Genomic DNA, 22,127 nt, shown 5'->3' with positions numbered 1-22,127 from the left:
GGCAGTTCGACTCGAGCTCCCATGTGATCCGTCCCACACTCTGCATGCCACTTATCAAATGCACCCCTCATATGTAGGCAGAGTATTTAAGCTGCAAAGCTCTCTGCCTCATGCTTGCTGCCACTGCTGCTGCCCTTCAACACAGCATCCAACAAAAGCTCGCACAAGAAGTGATGAGCCTGGGCGTCAAACTTAAATCATGCACTTTGATGAAAGTTTATAAATGTTCACACGTGTCGTCTGACTGACATTCAGTTGAATGTTCCTTAACGTAAACTTTCCAAGTTACCTTTATTTATATAGCACTTAGCAGCTGATCCAAAGTTGGCTCCTAAATATATACCTAACCTCCTCTGCTATCTCAGAGCTCTTAGACCCTCTGAGAAGCTGCTTTTAGCTGTTCCCGATCGAGATTAGTTAAGAAGGGAGATCGTGCCTTTGCAGAGGCACTTTTGTTCTCCTTCACCTTTAACTTCATTTAAGAATTTTTGTATTTTTAACACTCTAAAGCATTTTTATTGTTATTTCTGTTATTTTTGTTAGATTTGACTTGGTGGTGTCTTTTAGGCGCTTTCAATCTGTTTCTGCTTAGACGTTTTAGTTTTATGTTCTGTACTACACTTTGGTCAACTGTGGTTGTTTTAAATGTGCTTTATGAATAGATTTGATTTGACAATAGAGTAAAAACAAACACAGTGACAGAATTAATCAAGAAAAACATTGTGAACCACTAAAAGAACAATCGTGATGATGACCTAAGTGAGCTTGTAGTCAAGAGAAGAGTTCATGTGTTAATAATGTAATATGGAGCAATGTCATGAATTGTAATTATTATAATCAAAATTATAACTTAAAATCAGTCAGGCATCTCTCTGGTAACCAGTTATGTGATCCCTTTTCTTTTTTGCCAGTTAGAAATCTAGCAGCTTTATTGTGAATTAACTACATATAGGAAAATATTATGTATATAAAAATATATATATCATATATTAAATATCATGCAAATTCTTTGAAAAAGGGCCAGTTTTATTCTTGAAAATAAAGTGGGATGGGCTAAATATGATTAGTTCAGTTATATTTTTATCTAGTTAAAGGAAATTGCTTCCCAACTAGCCTTCAATACATTTAGTGACGGGTCTTCAGATGTCACAGAGAGATAAAACTGTCATCAGTACAACACTGATAGGAGACATCGTGCTCATCAAAGACTAAACCAAAGTCAGCATGCACAACAAGAAAGAAGACCTAAAAGGAAACCCGGGAAGATTCCACATGTAATGGAAGCAATGGATGATATGTAGCTTCCTATTTTGATGAAAGCAGTTCTCCTTGGCAGTGATGAAGTAAATCACTTTAATACTGTCCCCTGAAAACTGACTTAAACTTCCAGGCATTCCAGTAAAATGTTATGATCTACAGTTTCAAAGCTGCTAAAATCCAAGAGAGCTAAAAAAGCATATTAGCCAGAGTTGGCAGATAAAAGAATTTCATTATCGACCTTCAACAAGTTGCAAAGACTTTGGATATTCCATCATCTGCAGACCTTAATATCATCAAAAGATTCAGAGAATATATAGACATTTCTGTGCGAAAGGACGCTCTCGAGAGGCACTACATTAAAAACAGACACGACTCTGTCATCAAAATCACTGCATGGGCTCAGGAACACTTCCAGAAATCATTGTCTGCAGTTCACCGTGCCATCCACAAATCCAGGTTAAAGCTCTATCATTAAAAAACAAGCCATACCCGAACATGATCCAGAGACACTGCTGTCTTTTCTGGGCCAAAGTTCATTTAAAATGGATGCAGTCAAATCATCCTGCTGACTAATGAGTAGAAGGACCACACAGCTTGTTATCAGCGCTCCATTCAAAAGCCAGCATCTCTGATGCTATGAGGGTGCATTAGTGCCTATGAAACGGGAAGCTCGCACATCTGGAGAGGCTCCATCAGTGCTGAAAGGTATATACAGGTTTTAGAGCAACATCTGCTACCACCCAGACGATCAATTAATCTATTACAACAGCATTGCTTCGTAGTAAAAGAGTCCAGGTCCTGGACTGACATGTCTGCCTTCACCACCTGAAAACATTTGGAGATTCATGAAACCCAAAATACAACAAAGAAAAACCAGGACTGTGAAGCAGATAGAATCCTGTGTCAAGCAAGAATTGGATGGCATTACTCTCTCAAAGGTCCAACAGCTGGTCTCCTCAGTTCCCAGATGTTTACAGAAGAAGAGGGGATGCTACACACTGGTTAAAATGCCCCTGTCCCAAATATTTTGAGACATGTTGCTGTCATCAAATTCTAGATGAGCTAATATTTTTGTAAAAAATGTCTTACTTTCACCATCTGAAAGTGATGTTTTCTATCTTTCGTTGTGAATTAAGTATATATTAATGATCATTGCATTCTGTTCTAATTTACATTTTACACAGCATCCAAGCTTTTTTGGAAAAATGTGTGTGTGTATAAGACAGACTCTCTTTTTCCTCCTAAGATCATAAAGGACATCTCACCTGCGTGACTTGAGTGACCTTCTCAGTGACGTTCTGGGTTCGGTCTTTAACCTTGCTGGGTGCAATGATTTCAATCTCGGTGGGTGAAGGAGGTCTCATCCGGTCAGAGCCAAACGTGAGTGTGACCTGAGGGATGCGGCCGATGGTTCTATGTCTCATAAGGTCTGAGTCAGAGGTGGAGTTCAGAGCGTTCGGCTTCAGATCTACAAAATTCAAATGCAAGCGGTGGTTTGAAAAAAAACTAAAAATGTAAAAATGTAAAAAATCTAAAAATGAATTAAAATGATTAAAAACTGAAAGTGAGGCAGTTCTTTCTTTAAGGTTTTTGATAAAAACCGTATATGCATATATGAAGTATATAGTTCAAATAAAATGATAGTGTGGGCATGTTTCTTGGAAATCTTTTTGGGTCCAAAGCAAAGAGTCCAGATGTGATTTTGGGATAGGTCACGATCAGACTCAAAGGCAAGATGGACACAAAAACATGGTGAAAAGGAAAGAAAATTAGACAGTGTTATAGTACAGCCTAAGCTTGGAGCCTGTATCCTGTACAAATGTTCTCTAAATAATATTTCCCCTGAGAGAAGGAGACAGATGTGCAGTGATGTGTAACTGTAACAGAAATGCATAACAAACCACTCACACTGAATATTGTGTCTTTACTGGAATAAACATCCCTGAGATGTTCTGTGTTTTTCTTATTGTTTCTTCCACTGAATTATAGTCGGGGAATGTTACAATAAAATACCCAAAAATGACTCATAGTGACATTATGTTTCATTCACACTTTCACTTTTCCCAAGGAGAGACTCACTGCTGTTACTTCGGGGATCTCCAGGTTGACAGCTCCATTCTGTCCTCATGCCATCGATGTCATCCAGCGAGGAGGCACGTCTGAGGCTGCGGATGCTGTCTCTCGAGCAGCTCCGAGGTAACATCCCCCTAGTAAAGGCGATGCTGGGGTCTAGCCGATCCATCAGCAGGGAACACCGGTTGGTGGAGGACTGGGCTGCCGTTGAGGGGGAATCCAGGTCCTGCTCTATCAGAGCCTCCGTCTCAGACTGCATGCAACTCTCCTTGGAAGGGATCCGAAACTCTTTCAGTGGTACTTCCTCACTGTTTGGCTGTGAAAAACCGAGAGTAATAGAGTAAGAGGACATTATTCTCACCATTATGTGTGGAGGAGGTCTGTATGCACAGTATGATTCGTGTATTCAAACATAGATTACTTGCAACAGCACATATTATGTGTCGTTCTTCTAAATATTGTCTGAATGGGTATCTATTCTGCTCCTCAAAGCTGGAACAGAGAGGAATGTCACTTCCACGCCAGAATATAAATTCCAACAGTCCCAACATGTAAATTTGTCCGACCCGTTAAAGTTCCATTTTCAGGTACGGATATTGTCAGGAAGTCGCTTCGCATAAGGTGCAATCCATCAAAGCAGAGGAAGTCTAAACAGAAATGAAGGAAGATTCTGGCACGAGAAAGAGAAAGTGTGGAATGGTTGCTTTTCTATCCAATCTTCCAGTTGTCCAGTCTTTTAGGGCTGAGAAAAGAGTCTTTGAATTTCAAATAACTTTCACTGTTTTATGCAGAAAAGCAGCGCTAATGCCTGCAATTGCACATAGATGTTAAAAGCCAACAGCACAAGGCTGTTGTCACCACCTGATTTAGAAGTCAGTTTTTGGTTTTTTTTGTGCTTTTCGTGCATGATTGAAGAACAATAAACCATTAGCGTGGAGGTGGGGCAGCGAATGCATTTCAGTAAGTTAAAACTATGTCATTAGAAATAGAAATAGAAAAATACTTTATTTATCCCCCAATGGGGGAAATTCAAATTCGTCACGTAGCTCAACATTTTTTTTAAATATTTACAATGATTGAATTAACAACAATAAAACAACAATAATAATACTACTACTAACTAAATAATAATAAATGACTAAATGGCAAAATAAACAAATAAATAAAAATCAATCAATCAATTTGAGAAGAACATGTCAGCAGTCACTGTTAAAAAGGCTTATGACTGTGGGAACAAAGGACCTTCTGAACCTCTCAGTCCTGCAGCGCAGAGAGATGAGCCTCTCACTGCAGCTGCTCCTCTGAGGTATATATTGCAGATATATGTGGAATTATTTAGATTTTAGCAACTCCCACATGTTTCTTTGTTTTATATCAGAATGTAAAATTTAAATTGAATGCATTGCATGGTTTCTTTAGAGGTGCAGCTGTGTCAAACCATCTCACCTGGAGGTAGTCCACGACCACTCCTTCAAACTGATCTTTGGAGAGTGAAGATCGTCGCATGGAGCGAAGTACCGGCAGCCTCATCTTCAACCTGCGATTCTGACCTGACAGAGAAACTGTGTTCAGCTTGGAAATGACCAAAACATCCAATTAATCGACTACGACTTTTCTGTAACTAAACATTTAAGGATGATTTTTATACCTAGACTAATCAAAAACATCACACTGCATTCTCACTGCACTGGTCTCTAAAACTGCCAATGTGTGCCCTTGCTGTCTAAAAAGAAATATTAAAAAATACTAATCAATGTAAATAACTACAGCAAAGTAGTTACAAAACTGACGATTCATACTTTATATCTATAGTTACAAAAATTACAGTTGAACTTTCTGAAGAACACAGTCTGAGCTTCTCTAGTTAAATGTTAAAGGACTTACAGTAAAGCCATCCTTGGGAGACTCTCTGCCTGAGGCCCGACTTCTTCAGGGAAGGATCAATTAGCTCCTGGAAGTCAAGGATGTACATGATGACGAGTCCTTCCTCATTTTTAACAGGTACAATGTCCACACGGCAAGGTCGACAGGTCCCTGTAAACAGAGAAAGAAAGAAATAATAGAAAACAGGGGGCACCTGGATTTGAACCAGGGACCTCTTGATCTGCAGTCAAATGCTCTACCACTGAGCTATACCCCCTTGCTCATGCAAAACAGATTCATTACTAATCTTTTGATCTTTGAAGTGATGTGCATGTGGAAAAAGGGACCTATGAAGGAACGAATCACCAACACTTCTGTCAGGGCTAACATTATTCTGCAATCAGTGTGGTCTAAAAATAGAAGTAGGAGAGAGGGCAGATCAGACAACCACGCACACACTGGACCACACGTATCCACACACATTGCCTGCATTCAGCCCCATTCAAAACCTCACACAGAGTCTCGAAGTTTAAAAAAATAAATAAAAAAATCAGCCTGTGAGAGCTGCGGACTTGCTCGGAGTCCCGTTGCTTGTGCACATTTCCCCGCACGCTAAGCCTCGGAGCACAGTAGGAAGCAGGAGACAAAACAAATAAATGCTTAGTGGATTTGAGCTGGCACGTTGATTGCATTTCCATGACAACGGCACGGTAGATTGCATGCCCAAATGCTTAAAGTATGTCAGAGTATGAATGTCAACTTTGAATCCATTTGGGTTAATATGCAGTGTCAATCCTGAGCGTGATGAGTCTTCGTGCCAGCAACAGACAGACAAGTAATCGTCCTACTTGATCCAATCCCCTTTTTACAGGTGAAGCAGATCAGAAATGTGAAACAGATCTAAGACTGGTGTCAAGAGGAAATTAAGCTTTAGGAGAGAACATTCAGTGAAGAACAACTGTGCATATAAAGAACTTAAATATCAGTGTTTCTGGTTTATTAATTTGTGTTTTCTTTCAACGTTTTTACACAGAATTATTTCCCTTTTCCTTTTGTAAAATTATTTTTAAAGTTTCTGCAACAAAGAGAAACAGGCTACAGAGACGATGAGACTCATAGTTGCGACTGTTAGGGAGAGATGGGAAAGGGATTAAGGTTACACCAATATGGTGAAGCAGAAGAGGTAAAATAAAAGCAGGTTTTACAAAGAGATAAAGAATATCACGCTGAGTCTGCCTCCCTCCTGTCAGGCTGGAGACTGGAGCCCACTGCTTGATTTAAATAATGATTATAATACTCTGATTTGGCTGCTGACTGATTTTCAGGATCATGGAGAGACCTGAGGAGGTCTCTAAATAAGACGATAGGGTACAGTTAATGAGATCCACTCATGGCGGTGCGAGACTGAGATGTTTCCTCCATATTCCTGTTTCAATGTTTGGTTTTTCATGATTAGAATCTCAAAAAATGTGAGAAGACAAGTCTTTTGAGATTTTAAAAGTCTTCTACATGTTTCTGGATTGAAGCAGATTGTGTTTTTTATCAAAAGCATTAAAATAATGATCATTTTGTTGTGAAAGAAACGCGTCACTATGAATAATTGTTAGATTATTAAGATTTCATTTTAAAGTAACAGAAAGAGGCCAAAATGACTGATTGGACCACATGTCTTGAAATAAGATGAAAAATATAAAGTACATAAATACGAAATAGAGGACCATATGGAGGATTTTGGTGACTGTGTTGACAAGACAGTCCAGCTGTCCAGCAGACTAGATTCTGCGATGGCCAGAAGGCTTGTTCCCAAGGTTATGAGCAGGCAAACAGTTTTGATTCCCTCCTTCCCTGCTCCTTGTTCCACTTCCCTCTCCCTTTACTCCAGTGCCTCACCTTCCTTAGAATAGTAAAGGATCTCCACCTTTCGCTCCTCAGACCCCAGCAGGGCCTGTGCCAGCTGGGCCAGGGCACTCTTCATGGTGCCGGGACCAACCAAGAACTGGCAGGTGCAGGGCTGCTGCATGATCTCTGCTCTGGTAAAACCAAACATCTGGCAAAAGCCTTCGTTGCAGAAGATGATGCCACAGTTCTTCATCTGGGCGTTGGCAATCAGAAACTTGCGATCTGAAAGATGGGTGAAATGTCATGTCATGTGACAGCTTAAGAAGGGATGAAAAGGAATAAAGACATGCCAGAAACAAAGCTGTTCAGCATAGTTTCAAATTGATTACACTTAGATGAATGTATAAGCATTCTTTGTCAATACTTAAAAACATTCAGCTTTTGGTATAGGTGTCCCATTATACTTTTTTCTAGTTTTCTGATTTATTCATGATATATTCACAGTACTGTTTATGAATAAATCTATACACAGTTTAATCAATCAGCCTAAAGTACCATGTTTATTTATATAGCGCCAAATACAACAAATGTCATCTCAAGGCACTTAGATAATAAAGTTCAATTCAAGCCAATTGTAATTAAATTAATTATAATCCTAATCAATTAATTGTAATCATAATCCTGCATAGCTTTGTGTCCATAGAGGTCGGCCATTTAATAGAAGATTCTTCTTCCTCCTTCCTTGGAAATAAGCCGAAGTGGAACTAATTAAGTCCAGCTTTCCATGGTACTAACGTTATTAGACTTACCGTTCCTCCCAAGGGGATTGAGGAGCAGGTGGGCAATTCGTGATAAAAGCCTCCGTAGCATCACAAGCACTCTCAGGTAACGTGTGGGAATCAGCCTGCTGATGTCTGTCAGCGTTAAACCTTTTTGCATGGCATTTTTAAATGATCCACTTGGTCACAAAATGGTTTCAATATTTGCTCATATTCTTATTTTTCTTATTTTGTTTGTGTGATTTCTGGAAGATTGTTTTGGCTCTCTTATCTCAGATTATGGGCAACTGCACAATGCCTGTTTTTTGCTTTATTTTGTTTAATATAGAGCTGATGTGTTTCAGTGAGGCAGTCATTTAACTGTCTATTACCTTTAAATTATATTTAATGCAGTTTTCCTCATATCCACATGAAAAACAAAAAAAATCAACAATATGGGTTTTATACAGATTTTTTAAAAATAGCATCAAGCATAAAAACAGCTAAATATTTCATAGGTTTTGTTACAAATGCATCATAAAACAAATTTTCCTGTCATGTTAATAAAAAGTCTTTGAATGTAGCTTAACTATAGCAATTTCTATCTTTGGTGACCACAGAAGTGACGTGTTTTGTGGGGAAAAAAACCCACAAAAAAGTTAAAGGATAGCTTTTTTCTGCAAAATGGCTCAATTGTGCAATGTTGTATAGAGTAACATATGTAAAATGTACAGATGGATTCTGAAATGCTAATTCTTTTCTGAGGTGTCACGATCATGGTAAACATGACAAACAACAAACATTTGAATTATTGGCTGAGTGGAAACTATGTTAATCTCTTATCGGATGGTAGCGCGTGGATGCAACACCATGTCTTCTCACCAGCAAATGACCCTCCCCCAGGGGTCAAACAGCTCTATTGATAATCTTTCACACTGTGAGAACACTGGCAGCATCAAGTACAACAATTCTGTTTTTTTTTCCAGGCTGTCAAATATTTGATGCTGAGTATTTCAGAGTTATGTTGCTCTCATGGAAATCCTCAGTAGTTATTTCATGCTGATATGATGCTATCCCGTTCCTGTTATTGATGACTGCAGCTCCAGCACCATGATGCCAAAAATGCTGCATGACAGTAATGTAGAATAGTTTTGTTAGAAGGCTGCTAATGGAGGAGCTCAATGAGCTGAATGAAAGGTACATACATAACCTCTCCCGCCCCTAACGGACCCTTTTTATTAAGCTCTGGTGGAACTGGGTTACACAGCTGTTTGCTGCCCGCACAGATGAGAGCAAGGGACTCTTCTGTTAGACCTTCTCTTTAAAGTAAATGGCTGAGCTACTCTAGTGGAAAGCACATTCTGTCCAAAGTCATTATCTGGGGCTCAAAGCAGAAACACTGATCGTCACACCGTTGCTTAGCAGCACCACTGTGGCACGTGCACTCACCTGGTCGTGCACATGGCGGTGCGTGCATACATACACACATTTAGGGACACTATAAAGGCATTATGTTATAAAACCTTTCTCAGTGTCATGCATTATTGGCTCCAAATCTGATTGGACTAAAACAGAATAAGAGTCAGCAATCAACTATTTCTCCATGTTTGGGCAGTATCTAATCAGGATAGCAGGGTTATTTTCAGTCTTACATATCCAGTACAGTCTGAGCAACGCGTTGAGAATACAATTAAGCCCAGGGGAAATTTACTACACCATACCAGTTATATTGGATGTGGGGTTTTATAGTCTTTTTGATTGACACGCTTTATAAACAAAGACCTAAAATACTGATGAACATTTTAAAACACAACTTGTGAGCTTTAAGTATACGGGGAAGAAAAAGTAAGCCAAGGTCAAAATAAGACATACTTTGCAACATCTGCGTTTTATCAGAAACCCGGTTGCAGGAGAACATTTTTTTTCTTTCTAAATGTGTGAGGTGGTCTCCCTTTGCAGCCCGTGGAACATGTGAGCTAATGGAACATAAGGCATTAGGTGAGCACTTACTGATACACACACATGCAGGTGCAAAACCCCTAAAGCATAAAAGCAGCAACGGGGGTCTGTCAGCATCACAGATCCAAAAAAAGATAAGATCATTTAATGTCAGCATGGCATATAAACAGCCTGACAATCCGCCAGCTAATCAGCAATAAGTGTGTCCAAATGAATTTGACAGAACAAAAACAAACATGTTAAAAAGATAAGGGACTCAAAAGCAAACAAACAAGCTTTTAACTACATTAGCAATCCTGATACTTTGCGGATTGTTGGCATTTACTCAGACAGATGATCCACAAACTGTTAGCTAGCTATTCTTTTTTTTAATGATAGGTGGAAGGTTTAACTGGTAATTGGGGTTGTTTTAGAGTAAAAAACAAACAACAACAACTAAAAATGACTATAAATGTGGTTTTTGGCACATTCTGGATCCTGGTCACAGTGTTGATATCAGCCATGTGTTCAGAGTCAACTCATTTTAAGGGCACTTACTTTGCTCGTCGAATTTCCTGATGATAGTGTCCAAGTAGGTGTTCTGGAGCGCAACATGACCGCGTCTCACAGGCATTTTGGCACTGAAAGACTGTCCGTCCCCGACACATGAACCTCACTGGTTTCAAATAAACACCAAGTTAAACAAAATCTGAAGTGTCACCACTGAGGGAAGTAATCTTGCTCCAGTTGTAGGAGATGGTGCAAAAGCGGTTTCTCTGTTGTCCCCGCGATGCCGCTGATGGTGAGGGATGAAGCGCTGGTGAATGATGGAGAGGAGGGCTGGTTGCCGGGGCGATAGCAGATGCAGGATGTTGCACGCGGAAAATGCGGGAAGGGGGCGAAGTAGACTAGGATGACGTAAAAGCCATGTGCCACCACAGTCGTCTTTTAAGTGAGAGGAACCTGTTGTGGGAGAAAGTTGTGAACAAAAGCTGTAACGCGCAGGATTCGTCAGTTTGATTTACGACCGCAACATTCTCCCTGAAGTTTGGACACCGAGCGATAAGGACGACAGGGAAGAAGCTTCTATCTGCCACAGTCCCAAATCCACTCCCCTTCCACCGCCCCCCCGGCTAAAAAAAAGTGACTGTCAAGAGACTTAAATTACCAAACCCCAGCGGAAACACGTTATTTATTTATTTATTTCAAAATAAACTTTTTAAGTTCCCTTTGGGGAAAGATCCAAGTTAACAATGATGTGTGATCTGTCCAGTGTGATGCTGCCTTAATCTTTCTTTATGAAGCCTCTCTTTGGATAATGTTTTTGTCGTACCTCTGATTGTTCTTGTCTATATTTTTAAGCATCCCTAAATTTGCTCAAAGAAGGACGTTGTGATACATTTTATTTGCACCAGTTTTTATCAGCTTGGTTTAGTCGACAGCGAGGTGTTTTAATTTGAACTGTTCATCCTGAAGTAATGTTTAGTTTATTATAGATAACTTGACAGTGGTCTGAGACTGACAGAGTGCAGACCCTCTCATCAGTCTACTCAGTCTATACATCACAAGCGCCTGTGCTCCAAAATAGCAGCATCCGCTTTCTGTGTGGGTGGAATCACACTATTATGCAGGTGCAAGGTTAAAGTTGTGAGACTGTGCATGGTTGGTTCAGAGGATGTGCTTTTAAAGCAAATTTTTGTGGGGGAGAAATTGCAAAAGCAAAGTGGGCTGGTATTATGAATCACACCACAGTGATGCTTCTAGATAAATGCCACTAAAAGCAGAAAGGCAGCTGTCAAACCAAAAAAGAATCAGAGATGAAATCTGAAAACAAAACGTTATTTTAAAAGTTTGTGAGAGGACAAGAGGTTTTAAACACTGGTGGATTTTTCAGCAGCATATTTTAATAACTTGATCGGTTACAAATGTGATTGACTCAGAATTGATTAGATCAAAAAGAGATGAGATTCAGATCTGACATCTTCAGCTTTTACCTGGACCCCAGTCATATAAATAAAGGCCCCAATCCTCTGCTTTCACTCAAAGGGGGGACATTTACCTGGCAACGCCAGTGCATTCAGAGAAACACCAGACGTTCAGGCGTACATAAAGTTCACTTGGGGAAGTGACTTCTTGACACAAACACACTGCACATCGTTAGGTTTGTTTGGGGAAAGCTGTCACAGAGCAGTTTCATTGACCAACAAGACTGATAAATGTTTACAGCTAAGAGGCATTTTATGGCCGGTCAATCTATATTCTCCTCATTACCTCTGGAAACAGAGACAATACTCATTTTCATAATCTGAATCTATGATATTTCATGTAATATCTCTGCAGTCAAGGTTTACCCTTGTTGTTTGCTGTTTTAATCTAATCTACAGCACACACTGTGAGAAAAAAAATCATTTGGTAATCACCAGAAATTAAGAACGTGTGACAGAATCACATCAAGAGACCACTCACAGTCATCTGAGCTGGCATGTTGCTCACCTGTACGTCCCAGAAGTCATCATTCCACTTTGTACAAAGGAAAGTAGCTGTCGTGGGCGTGTGTTCAATGATATGGTGGCTCAGACCCTTGGTGGTGTTTGGAGATCAGAGGGAATGTGGTTGCTCTGTGTTTTGTCTAAATGGTCTTGATGAAGTGAGGGCTAAAATTAACCAAAGAGCACACATGCCTTTTCGTGACCCTTTGGAGTGAGAGCAAAGTAAGACAGGAATGCGAGGGCAGCGAAAGAAAGAGTAATGCCCGCCGTGCTCGATGAGCCTCGTGAGCTTGGAACCGCTGTGGTATCACGCTGATGATATTACCTGAACTAAGAAGTAAATCTTGTAGTACCTTTACACCTCCTAAATTAAATAAATACATGATTTGATTCTCTTTTTGGTTTTTTATTGATTTGTCAATACCTGAAACATTTTGAAGAATGTGTGAAATAGGTACATTTTGTAAAGATGTGCTGGTGTTGGTGCTGATCACTACTTAATCTACCTCTTGCACATCTGTATGTATCTATCAAGAATAGATAAGTAACGTTATCACTGTTGTAAGTTCATCTGCTGAATATTTCATAATTAATCATAATTAATTGAGTCATCCTTTGGGCTCCAAAACATTTTACCTGCCACAATCTTATGTCTAAAAGTCGCTTTTTAATCTCTGAACGAAAGTTCAGTCATGAAAAATCCACAAAAACAGCTCAAACCAGGGCATAGAAAACTGATTCATAATCAAATCACAGCTGATTGTTTTCTGTTTGACAATAATAATCAGGAAAGTGGGACACTGCTCGGTGAAGAAAAACTACTTGAATCATAATTACACAACTGTGAGTTTTCACGGAGATCTGTTGATCCATCCCCCGAAAAATGTTGCTTATTCTCACAAGACCAGGCGGTTGTGAGCGTTCATTTCCACTTTACATGCTATATACATACAAGACAGCTGCTGTCACCTCACCATCTATGGGAAGGTAACCAGCTTAAAATGCACAAAGCTTGAACCTTTGTGGAAAATGATTAGCCAGGAAAAAGCCAGACGTCAAGGCTCGGGCCCTCGACCGCCCAAGGGTTTTATCTGCCTGGAATTCCTTCAGCTCAGGGCAGCCTTCGTCGCAGAGCCGAGACCCTCCATACCTCTGATAAGAGCTGAGCAAAACAAAAACATTTTGTACACTACACGCACTCTGCTGCTGAGTTATAACTCAATGCACACATTAGAGCCATGCGAATAAAAAATAAGATTTCCAGTGATACATTTTATACCGCTGGAAGCCAAGATCAATTTTTGTGCAGTTCTCTCAAAGTTCTAGATGAAAAATTTAATTCATCAGTCTAAACACAAAGCTTATTTAGAAATACCAAGTAAATGTGGTAATGGTCTGCATTTCCATGTTGGGTCTTGGAAAGCCATGCACACACTTTAATAACACAAATGTTTAGTTTGGCCAGTAATAATCATCCACAGATGCATTTCAAAAGTATTTCTTGACCATATAGTTGAGACTTTTGATGTCACCAGACTCTCACCCTGTACTTCTTAAGCAGCAGATAGAAACAAGAACTTTTAGCTCAGTCTGTTAGATGACAGCTGCTGTTTGTCCTCTGCCCTCCACTTGAGCTTTTCCCTTTAGATTACAGACTGACCTATATTTGTAATAGTTTTCACACAGTTTGATAGCAACTGAGTGTTGTTTGGAACCTTGCAGACAGAACAGTCACCATTTTGGTCCTTGACTACAGCTGGAAACACCTGCTGGAGTGGTTTTGGTGACCTCAATAAGCAACCTAATTTTTGCCTCTAGAGGCGCGAGTTGATTCAGAACCAACTCTTAAAAAAAGTATGTGACACTTGTTTTTTCAAAGTCAGACTTACAATAATATGCACATTACCGTGATATAGTCAAAATATTTAGTGCCTGAAAATAATTGACTGCTGCTGAAATCATCACTTTTATTACAGCTACAACAAGAGACCTTATTCAGTTTCATCATATATCTGCAATACATCTCTAAATGTTTATGGGAATTTAATAGCAAGCTTCAGGAGTTTGAGTGAGACAAGCTAGTTGCATGGCTTTAAATTAGTGTAATATTTTCTTCAGTACAAAGTTCCCTGGACAGTGTTTATGTTCAGAGCTGCAGTCACTCGAATTGTTTAAACTTAGGAGCCTCATCCTGGCTTTTTATTTTGGAATGTACCAGCATTTGTAACCTGGCTGTGAATTTTGTTCCTTATCCCTCACACTCAAAGCACTTTAGGAAAGTATCTCTTTATGGCTAGTATGAGCAAAAGTAATGATTTAAGCAAACAAAAGCAGTTTAATAGCAACTCTTCAATGGTACTTTTAACACTCCAACAAGCCTAACAGAATTTTGAAATATGGGCACAAATGAAAGGAAACTGCTTTTTCTTTTGAGAGCTTGAGATCTGGTGTTTTTTAATGCATTGGAGATGTTTATCTGTATCTCAAGCGACACTATTTCTGGCCACAAATCAGATTTCTGCCTGGACAAACAGTAACAGTCATAATGAACCCAGCTGCTCAGTGTTAGAACCTGGCTGAAGGGCAGAAGCAATCAGCTTTGAGTAGTGTCTGTCGGCTGCTGTCAGCCATCTAATACCCTGAAGTTATCTGGAACTGTCAGCATATGTAACACTCATTCACAGACACTAGACCTGATATATTGCATGCATGTGTCAGTCTTGAATCAGAAATGAGAAAATAAAAGCAAGAAGAGATCATGATAAATGAATCGAAAGCCTGTTCTGAAGGCTTTTTGTATGAAAAAGAAGGCACCGTCTCCAATAAACAAAATCTTTTATTATTGTTACATAACATCTTAGAAGGTGGCACTAGTCAAAACTAATGTTATGGTCATATCTATCAAAAAAATATCATTAGAAAGAAAAAGAGCAGATGGGGTTGAGACTCTGGGGTAGAAGGTGGGGTGCATGACTCAAAGGTGTCCTTGGTGACGAGCATAGACACATTCGGCTTGTCATTCTCATTAGTGGCACTGCCTGTCAGCATGCTTCAGGCAGAGCTTCCAACAAAGTCAGGACTTGGATGAGTATTTTCCCTGTGACATGTCCATCCCTCCGATCCCTTTCTCGCTCACTCCAGTGTCCTCTCCTTTAATTAGATAAAACAGAGACAGCACTGCACTTCTCTCCTCTGGCTGTGCGTCTCTCTCTGACATCATGTCAACACTAAAGAAGCAGGCTGACACTTTCGGATCAGAGAGGCTGGAGGACAAAGGTGGCGTGAGCTTGCACACCTTCAACCTGACCCTGTCTGTGCTTATTATCTGCACAAGAGATGTGGGCCTGTCCTGACACACCGGGGCGCCATAAATGATGATGCCTTTATCAAGAAGTGTTCAAGAATGCTACAGATGATGCAGAGGACTGGTGTTAAGGCGCTGGGGAAATTTGAAAGGTTTCAAAAACTTGATTACACTGATTACACCTGGTCTCCAGACTGTGTAGATCTGTACAGAGCCTGTTCCTTTTGTTGTAGATGTAGATGGGGAAGCTCACTCTTTTTATTAGGATGGTGCTAAGTGGGAAACCACACTCAGACATTAGTGTGATCATGTGAAAAAAAGTCACGAAGGTAAAAGTTAAGATAATTAAATATAGCAATTTGTTCAGATTTAATCTGTTCAACTCTGGGCTCCTTAGGTGTTACAGACGCAAGTGCATGCACACGAGACTTTAGATACAAGAAGCAGATAAAGCTCCTGTAAAAATAAGAGGTGAAAAAAATAGCACCAGACAAATTCACACCAGTCATTCCGTAAAAGCCCCTGTGACATACATAAATCTCTCATTCCTTACCTAAATCCAATTTAGACTTAAACCTTGACTCTCTCCTGTCCCTCTTTTGCCCCATTTCACATACACATAACCACACATCAACCTCCACAATACTACAAATAAGATGAACGCGACCACAACTTTTCAAGGCCTCTTCTATGGCAGCTAATTGGAATCTATGCTAAAACTCTGGTCTGTTAAAATAAAAAAATTAAAAGTAATTCACAGTTTATTTTTTCTCTTACTGGAATAGGCTACAGTTCATTTAGATTGGACTACAGCAACTTCAAGATAGATGTTTTCAGCTGATATTAAGTGGTTTGATGGTAATGCAATGGCTGAAAGGCAGTTAAATGGATTAGAAAGAAGGTGATGATGAGCAATGATGCAAAACTGAATGATATAACGATAGAATGAAGAGGGGCAGTTTGGGGATGTGGAAATAAAAACAGGAATAGTATGCAATTTTGAGCATTAACAATCCCCAGAATGAAGACTCGATAGGAAAGCTGGTCCTTGAACTTCAAGGAAGATCTTTGTGCTCAGTCGTTGATTCCTTAATGATCTGAAAAGAAAGAGATTAGAAATAAAAATAAGAAACAGAGCACTTCCCTGGTGGGGTGGGTGCGCTTAATTCTTTGAATATCTGTGACCAACATTGCCATCAAGAGGGCATATATGAGAGGTGCAATGTGCAGGTGTGTCCCTGTGGAGGAATTACACTGTTTGTAGTGTCTCAGAACATACCTCCCCATCTCTGGTCTCCACAGTTCGAACCAGGATGCTCCTCTTCACATGAGCCTCTGGGGTTTTAGTGTCCAAATTAGTTTCTAAGCAATAAAAAGGAGGGGAATGGAAGGTATTTAATGCAGTCTGAAAATACAAAATTCTCCTTATCTTCTGCACAAAAGTGTTTTACACTGTCGTAAAGTATTCTTATACAGAAAACAGTGCAGTATATTTACATGGACATGGTACAATGGATTTGATGGGGTTTTGTTTCCTATTAACAAAACTATTTTTAATCACAATAATTTGAAAACTGTGTTTTTAAATGTATTTGCTGGGATATGTTTACAGTCAACAGGGTCCAAATATTATTGGGGATAACCCCAATGTTTCCCTCTCATGCCACATCAGACCAAAATGCTCTGTTTTCTGCTGAGAAACACGATACTAAATCACTCAGCTTCAAAGTTGATGTGACCAAAAGCAAAAAGAATCCAAGTGAAGGAAAATACGAGAGTCGTTTTTTTTCTGCTGACCTCTAAACTGCATGTTGGAAAAGCTCTGAACTGGAATGGTGATCCTGATAGAAAAGATAAGAAAAGTAATATCATCATTATAACAAGATTTATGCTAATGTCATAAACAAACGGTCTGCCACGTGCTGGCTCACCTGCTCTCTTCTCCCTCAAGCAGTTTCCTATAAGTGGCGATCTCAATGTCCAGAGCCAGTTTGACATTGAGGAGATCCTGGTACTCCTGCAGATGCCTTGCCATCTCCTCTTTCAGCGCTTGGATCTCCTCTTCCATGCGGCCCACCGTATCTTGGTAACCGGCTGTCTCCATGGCACAGCGGTCCTCCAGCTCACGCAGTTGGCGTTCAAGAGCCTCATTCTTAAGAAGAGAAGAGAACATCACATTTGGAGAAATAAATGCAAAAATGACCACTGTATACTTAACTTTACGTTAAACTTTGTGGACTTTTAGACTTTTATATCAATATATTAGCCTAAAAGACATGATTGCCTGATTGTCAGAGAATCCTATTGATCCCACACAACTGAGCAAAGAGAAAAACAGCAGGGACAAATTCCTGTTATTTGTCTAGTTCTCATGCCGTCTTGTCTGTAGTTAGGTGGACTCACTGTGCCACGGAGAGCATCCAAGTCACAGGTCAACACCTGGATCTGACGGCGATGCTCATTGCCCTCCTGCTTGGCCTGGCGCAGGGCTTCTGCATTTCTGTTGGCTGCATCAGTCAGGTCAGCAAACTATGACAAACACACAGTGTGAGAGCCAGTTTGTATGTTTAACAATTGATATCCTCCTTGTTTCAACTTATTAATCTTTGCCCATTTTCATTTTTTATTTTGCACAGGATGTAAAGTAAAAAATCTCACAAATTACATCCTTCCAAAACACAACATTAAGGGGAAGTTACATACAACTTAATTTGGAAAGAAAGCATTCTACTTCACCGCCCAATATAAGAATTCTGACCTTGGATCGGTACCATTCCTCCGTCTCATGCATGTTTGAAGTTGCCATGGTTTCATACTGAACTCTGATATCTCTCAAAGCAGCAGTTAAGTCTGGTTTGGACACATCTAAATCAACATGGACCTGCTGGGCCATGATATGCTCCTGAAACTCATGCAGCTCCTGAAAGGATAGAGTAAAGATTTTGCCAAATTCATAGAAATTAGAAGTAACTGTAGTTAAAGTTGCTTTTTTTGTTTGTTTCTTTATTTTTTTTTTTACCTTCCTTCAAATCTTTAGTCTTACCTCTTCATGAATTTTCTTCAGGAAGTTTATCTCATCCTGCAAAGCTTCAACCTTCCTCTCCAGCTGGACACGATTGAGAGATGCCTCATCCACATCCTATTTCAAAGAATGAATTTCATCCACGGATGAAATTGGATAGTCAGAAATAGCGAATATGTAAATAATTTAGGATGTGATTCCAGGAGAGAAGATTACCTGTCTGAAGGTATTCAAATTGTTCTCCCCTTCCTGCCTGAGGCCAATCTCCTCTTGCAATCTAAGTCACATAAAGGCACAATAATTATTAAAGTTCTTAACAGATTATTGAAACCAATCAAACTTGAGACCAAAAATGCTAAGGTTCCTGTCTTAAGTGCTCTAAAAGATGCAGAAAGAAGTCTAATTTTAAGTGATTCTCCGGTAAAATTTACTAAAAAGCTTTTAACGGACAAAGGTCCACAAAAACACATCACAAAAATGGCAGTTATGCTAGAGTGAATGAGAGCAGCGGTTTTTCTTTCCAGCTCCATACTTTAGCATCATCAAGAGAGAACAACTGTAATTCAAATGAGACTCTGTAATAAGGAGTGAAGACGTATTTAAAGCATTTGATTGGACTTTCCCAGAGTGCTTCAGTGCTGCCCCTCATGTTACAGGCGACAAGCTGGGCCCAGCTGAAAGAGCAACTTACGCATCATTACACATTCACTCCAATTTCACAGCCAGAGGCCTTTCCCACGGGACAGAATACACATCCATAAGAACAGCCTTGCACACAGACAGACACCACCTCATAATCCATCTGCCACACACACACACAGACATGAAACCATAAACACTCAGAGTAACATCTGCACAGCTTCTCGCAGAGTTTGTTGAAGAGAGTGCGGCACAGAGAGCAGCATGAATCACAAAACTGACCTCTGACCCTCCCAGCCACTGCATCGCCATTCACTCTTCGATCTTTCAGGGAACCGGCAGCTGATTGGTCAGAGGGCAGAGGACTGTGAAGCAGACCTTTCCACCCTTCCAATCAGTCTTTCTCAAGATAAAATTAAATTGAAGATTCAAGCCACGTGTACCGTAGAAGGCAGGCTATGTGACGTCAGTGAATTCATGTTTTGGAGTAAAAGGGGACAAAAGAACATCTGCCTGGCTCCCTTTGTGGTAGGCCACTATTGTGTTTGCCTCATTCCTCCACACTCACTCAGTGGTGATCAGGGGTTTAGTCAGGATCAAGTTTCTAAAGAGGGATCCAGGAGTAAAGCTTGGGCAGACCACAGTGGTCTGCATTCCAACAAATCACAAACAACACCAAATCTCCATATAAATGCACTTGTAATTAAAAAAAAAAACCCTGAGACATGCAAGTAATCTATTTGTGCCAAGATGCACCACATCTAGTCTTGTTTAATTGGCTTTCTCCTGACCTTTGAATCCCAAATAAGAGTAAAAAACATCACAGTGAACCAAGGCTGGCCAAAAGCTGTAGAAATCTTTCATAGTTTAAGGATAGAAAATTCTACAGGATGCATCCTGAGTGTTATTAGACCTTACCCAACAAGATAAAAGACTAAAGAATGAATAAAATCCAAAAATCTTTGCACACTTCTAGAATAAAACCTCCTTTTTATTTCGGTGTTATAGCAGTAAAAGTCTTTATTTGATGAGAGGCTCTTTAGTTTTGGAACTAAAATAAGACTTTGTGCATACAGTTGGACTGCTGTTCTTTTCTGTGAATCTAAGGTTTTGTCTGACAACATAAATCTCACTTCTCTTGTCTTGAGATTTAAGTAAAGGAGTTTGAATTATTTAGTTTTTACTTCCAACATCAGTTCCTATGAATGCATCTAAATCTTATAAAAGACTAAGAACAAAAAAGATACACAAAGGGCTGGTACCACTGTGTGATCGTGCATCCAAATAATGTGATCCTCCTCCCCTTTCTCTTACCTCTGCTTGAGCATGCCCACATCTGCAGCGAGGTTGTCCCTCTCAATCTCCAGCCGAGCCTTGCCGGTCGTCAGACCATCCACCTGCCGGCGTAGCTCTCTGAGCTCGTCCTGGTAAACGTCTCCCAAGCGACTAGGCTCCTTCCCTTTCAACTGGTTCAGCTCTGCCACCAGCATCTTGTTCTGCTGCTCCAGCAGGCGCACCTTCTCTATGTAACTGGCAAAGCGGTCATTTAGCCCCATCATCTCCATTTTCTCATTTGTGCGGGTTTCTTTGTACTGGGCTTTCATCAAGGAATCAGCTGAGAAGTCCAACCGGTCCCCAGGGCTCCCCAGCAGCAGGGCTGCGTTGGCAGAGCCCAGGGAGATCCGAGATATGGGGCTGGAGTGGGTGATATTTCGAGGGGTGCCATGCCAGGACAGGCGGCTAGAAGACATGCTACTAATCCTGGCTCCTGTGCTGCCTGAGCCCTGAGGCCCAAACCGTTTCCTGTACGAGGACTGGACTCTATGGGTCTCCATGGTGGGGAATAAGCTCACTCTGGGCACAAACAGGGCTTTTATAGGAGAAGCAAAACCCCCCAAGTCCAAAGCAGAGAGGCCACAGGGTGGGGCAGGGAAAAGGGAGGGTGGCAGGCAATGAATGGGACAAAAAGGGAGAGTGAAGGGGTGGTTTACATGACACTCAAAAAGCTGTGTGCCAGGGATTGTCTGTGCTCGTCCACTCAACTACAAATGTCTCCTGGCTTTCTCCTCCTCTCCCCCTTTCCTCCCTTCTGCCCGGCCTCTGACTCACTCTCTCTTTCAGTCTTACGTTCACCCCTTTTTGTCTTACTCTCTTTCTTTCTGTTCCAACTGAATGAAAAGGAATGTGTGACAGGGTCTGGCCACAAATTCAACCTGGCCACACATGCACTCTCACAAAAACAGAAACAGAGTCTGATCAAACTGAAGCACGACTGGAAGAAATTCTTACTCACTGATCAGAAAACACAACGGTGAAATAAAAAACAATCCAAGGAAACAGTGTTATTACAGAGTGTGCATCAGATATGTCCACTTAAAGCCACACAGCAGATAAAACATGTAAGCTATTTGTTTTTTCAAGACAAAGTTTACCAATTTGCACAAATGTGTCTATTTGTTTGAGAAATGAAAGATTATGATAACAAACTACCTTAATTTATGTCAGTTTTTAACTTTCTTGTCTGCAATAAAGTCTCTAATCCCAAAAATGACAGTTTGAGTGAAATCTGTTACCTTTAAACTTCTATTTGGGCACCAATCGTAAAATATCTACATTAGTCTGACCATCACACTGCAGGAGAATATGCTCATTTTTACTATAAACGGTGTAGGAAAGTAGCTGAAGCCCCCAGTGAGATTGTAAGATTGGGAGATGTTCACTGTGTTAGGGTTATTAGACATCCTGCCGGTTCCAGAGACAGATGGATGGTCGAGTTGAGGGGGAGTAGGATGTGAGGAGGGGTCGAAGAGTGCAAACCTAATCTGAACTTCAGGATGACTAACAGAGGCAGCATTACAAAACCCTTTTCATCCATTACCTTGACAACCACATAGCTGACTATATCAGAGCACTTAAGTACATATTCTTCTTGAGTTCTTTTT

The 22,127-nt window shown here is 40.3% G+C and overlaps 2 protein-coding genes and 1 non-coding gene across 7 annotated transcripts in view; all 3 read right to left on the bottom strand.

The window, feature by feature from the left end:
• Positions 1-10,836, bottom strand: part of kcnh6a (potassium voltage-gated channel, subfamily H (eag-related), member 6a) — a 29,017-nt gene extending 18,181 nt beyond the window's left edge. For 3 of the 5 annotated variants that reach the window (XM_075454919.1, XM_075454920.1, XM_075454921.1), the window contains exons 1-6: positions 10,290-10,836; positions 7,087-7,317; positions 5,218-5,367; positions 4,780-4,883; positions 3,340-3,649; positions 2,526-2,728 (exon numbers count right to left, since the gene is read on the bottom strand). In XM_075454919.1, the coding sequence (XP_075311034.1) occupies positions 2,526-2,728; positions 3,340-3,649; positions 4,780-4,883; positions 5,218-5,367; positions 7,087-7,317; positions 10,290-10,365 (1,074 nt within the window). In that variant the 5' untranslated portion in view covers positions 10,366-10,836. The remainder of the gene's footprint in view (positions 1-2,525; positions 2,729-3,339; positions 3,650-4,779; positions 4,884-5,217; positions 5,368-7,086; positions 7,318-10,289) is intronic. The other 2 variants (XM_075454922.1, XM_075454923.1) reach the window with 1 other exon arrangement.
• trnac-gca (transfer RNA cysteine (anticodon GCA)) lies at positions 5,402-5,473 on the bottom strand. Its single transcript has one exon. It is a non-coding gene; the product is annotated as a tRNA-Cys (tRNA).
• Positions 10,837-15,038: 4,202 nt separating the features above from the next.
• On the bottom strand, positions 15,039-21,038 carry gfap (glial fibrillary acidic protein). The gene is made up of 9 exons (XM_075454566.1): positions 20,500-21,038; positions 18,763-18,823; positions 18,568-18,663; positions 18,283-18,444; positions 17,928-18,053; positions 17,456-17,676; positions 17,322-17,365; positions 16,804-16,886; positions 15,039-16,621 (listed from the first exon to the last, which is right to left on the bottom strand). The coding sequence occupies exons 1-9, from the start codon at positions 21,018-21,020 to the stop codon at positions 16,580-16,582; spliced, it is 1,356 nt and encodes a 451-aa protein (XP_075310681.1). The 5' UTR covers positions 21,021-21,038; the 3' UTR covers positions 15,039-16,579.
• Positions 21,039-22,127: the final 1,089 nt, after the last annotated feature.

The sequence above is a fragment of the Odontesthes bonariensis genome, chromosome 21 (assembly GCF_027942865.1).
Source record: "Odontesthes bonariensis isolate fOdoBon6 chromosome 21, fOdoBon6.hap1, whole genome shotgun sequence".
In the NCBI taxonomy this organism is placed as follows: domain Eukaryota; kingdom Metazoa; phylum Chordata; class Actinopteri; order Atheriniformes; family Atherinopsidae; genus Odontesthes; species Odontesthes bonariensis.
Note: the sequence above shows the minus strand (reverse complement) of the source record. Positions and strands in the feature narration are given on the sequence as shown.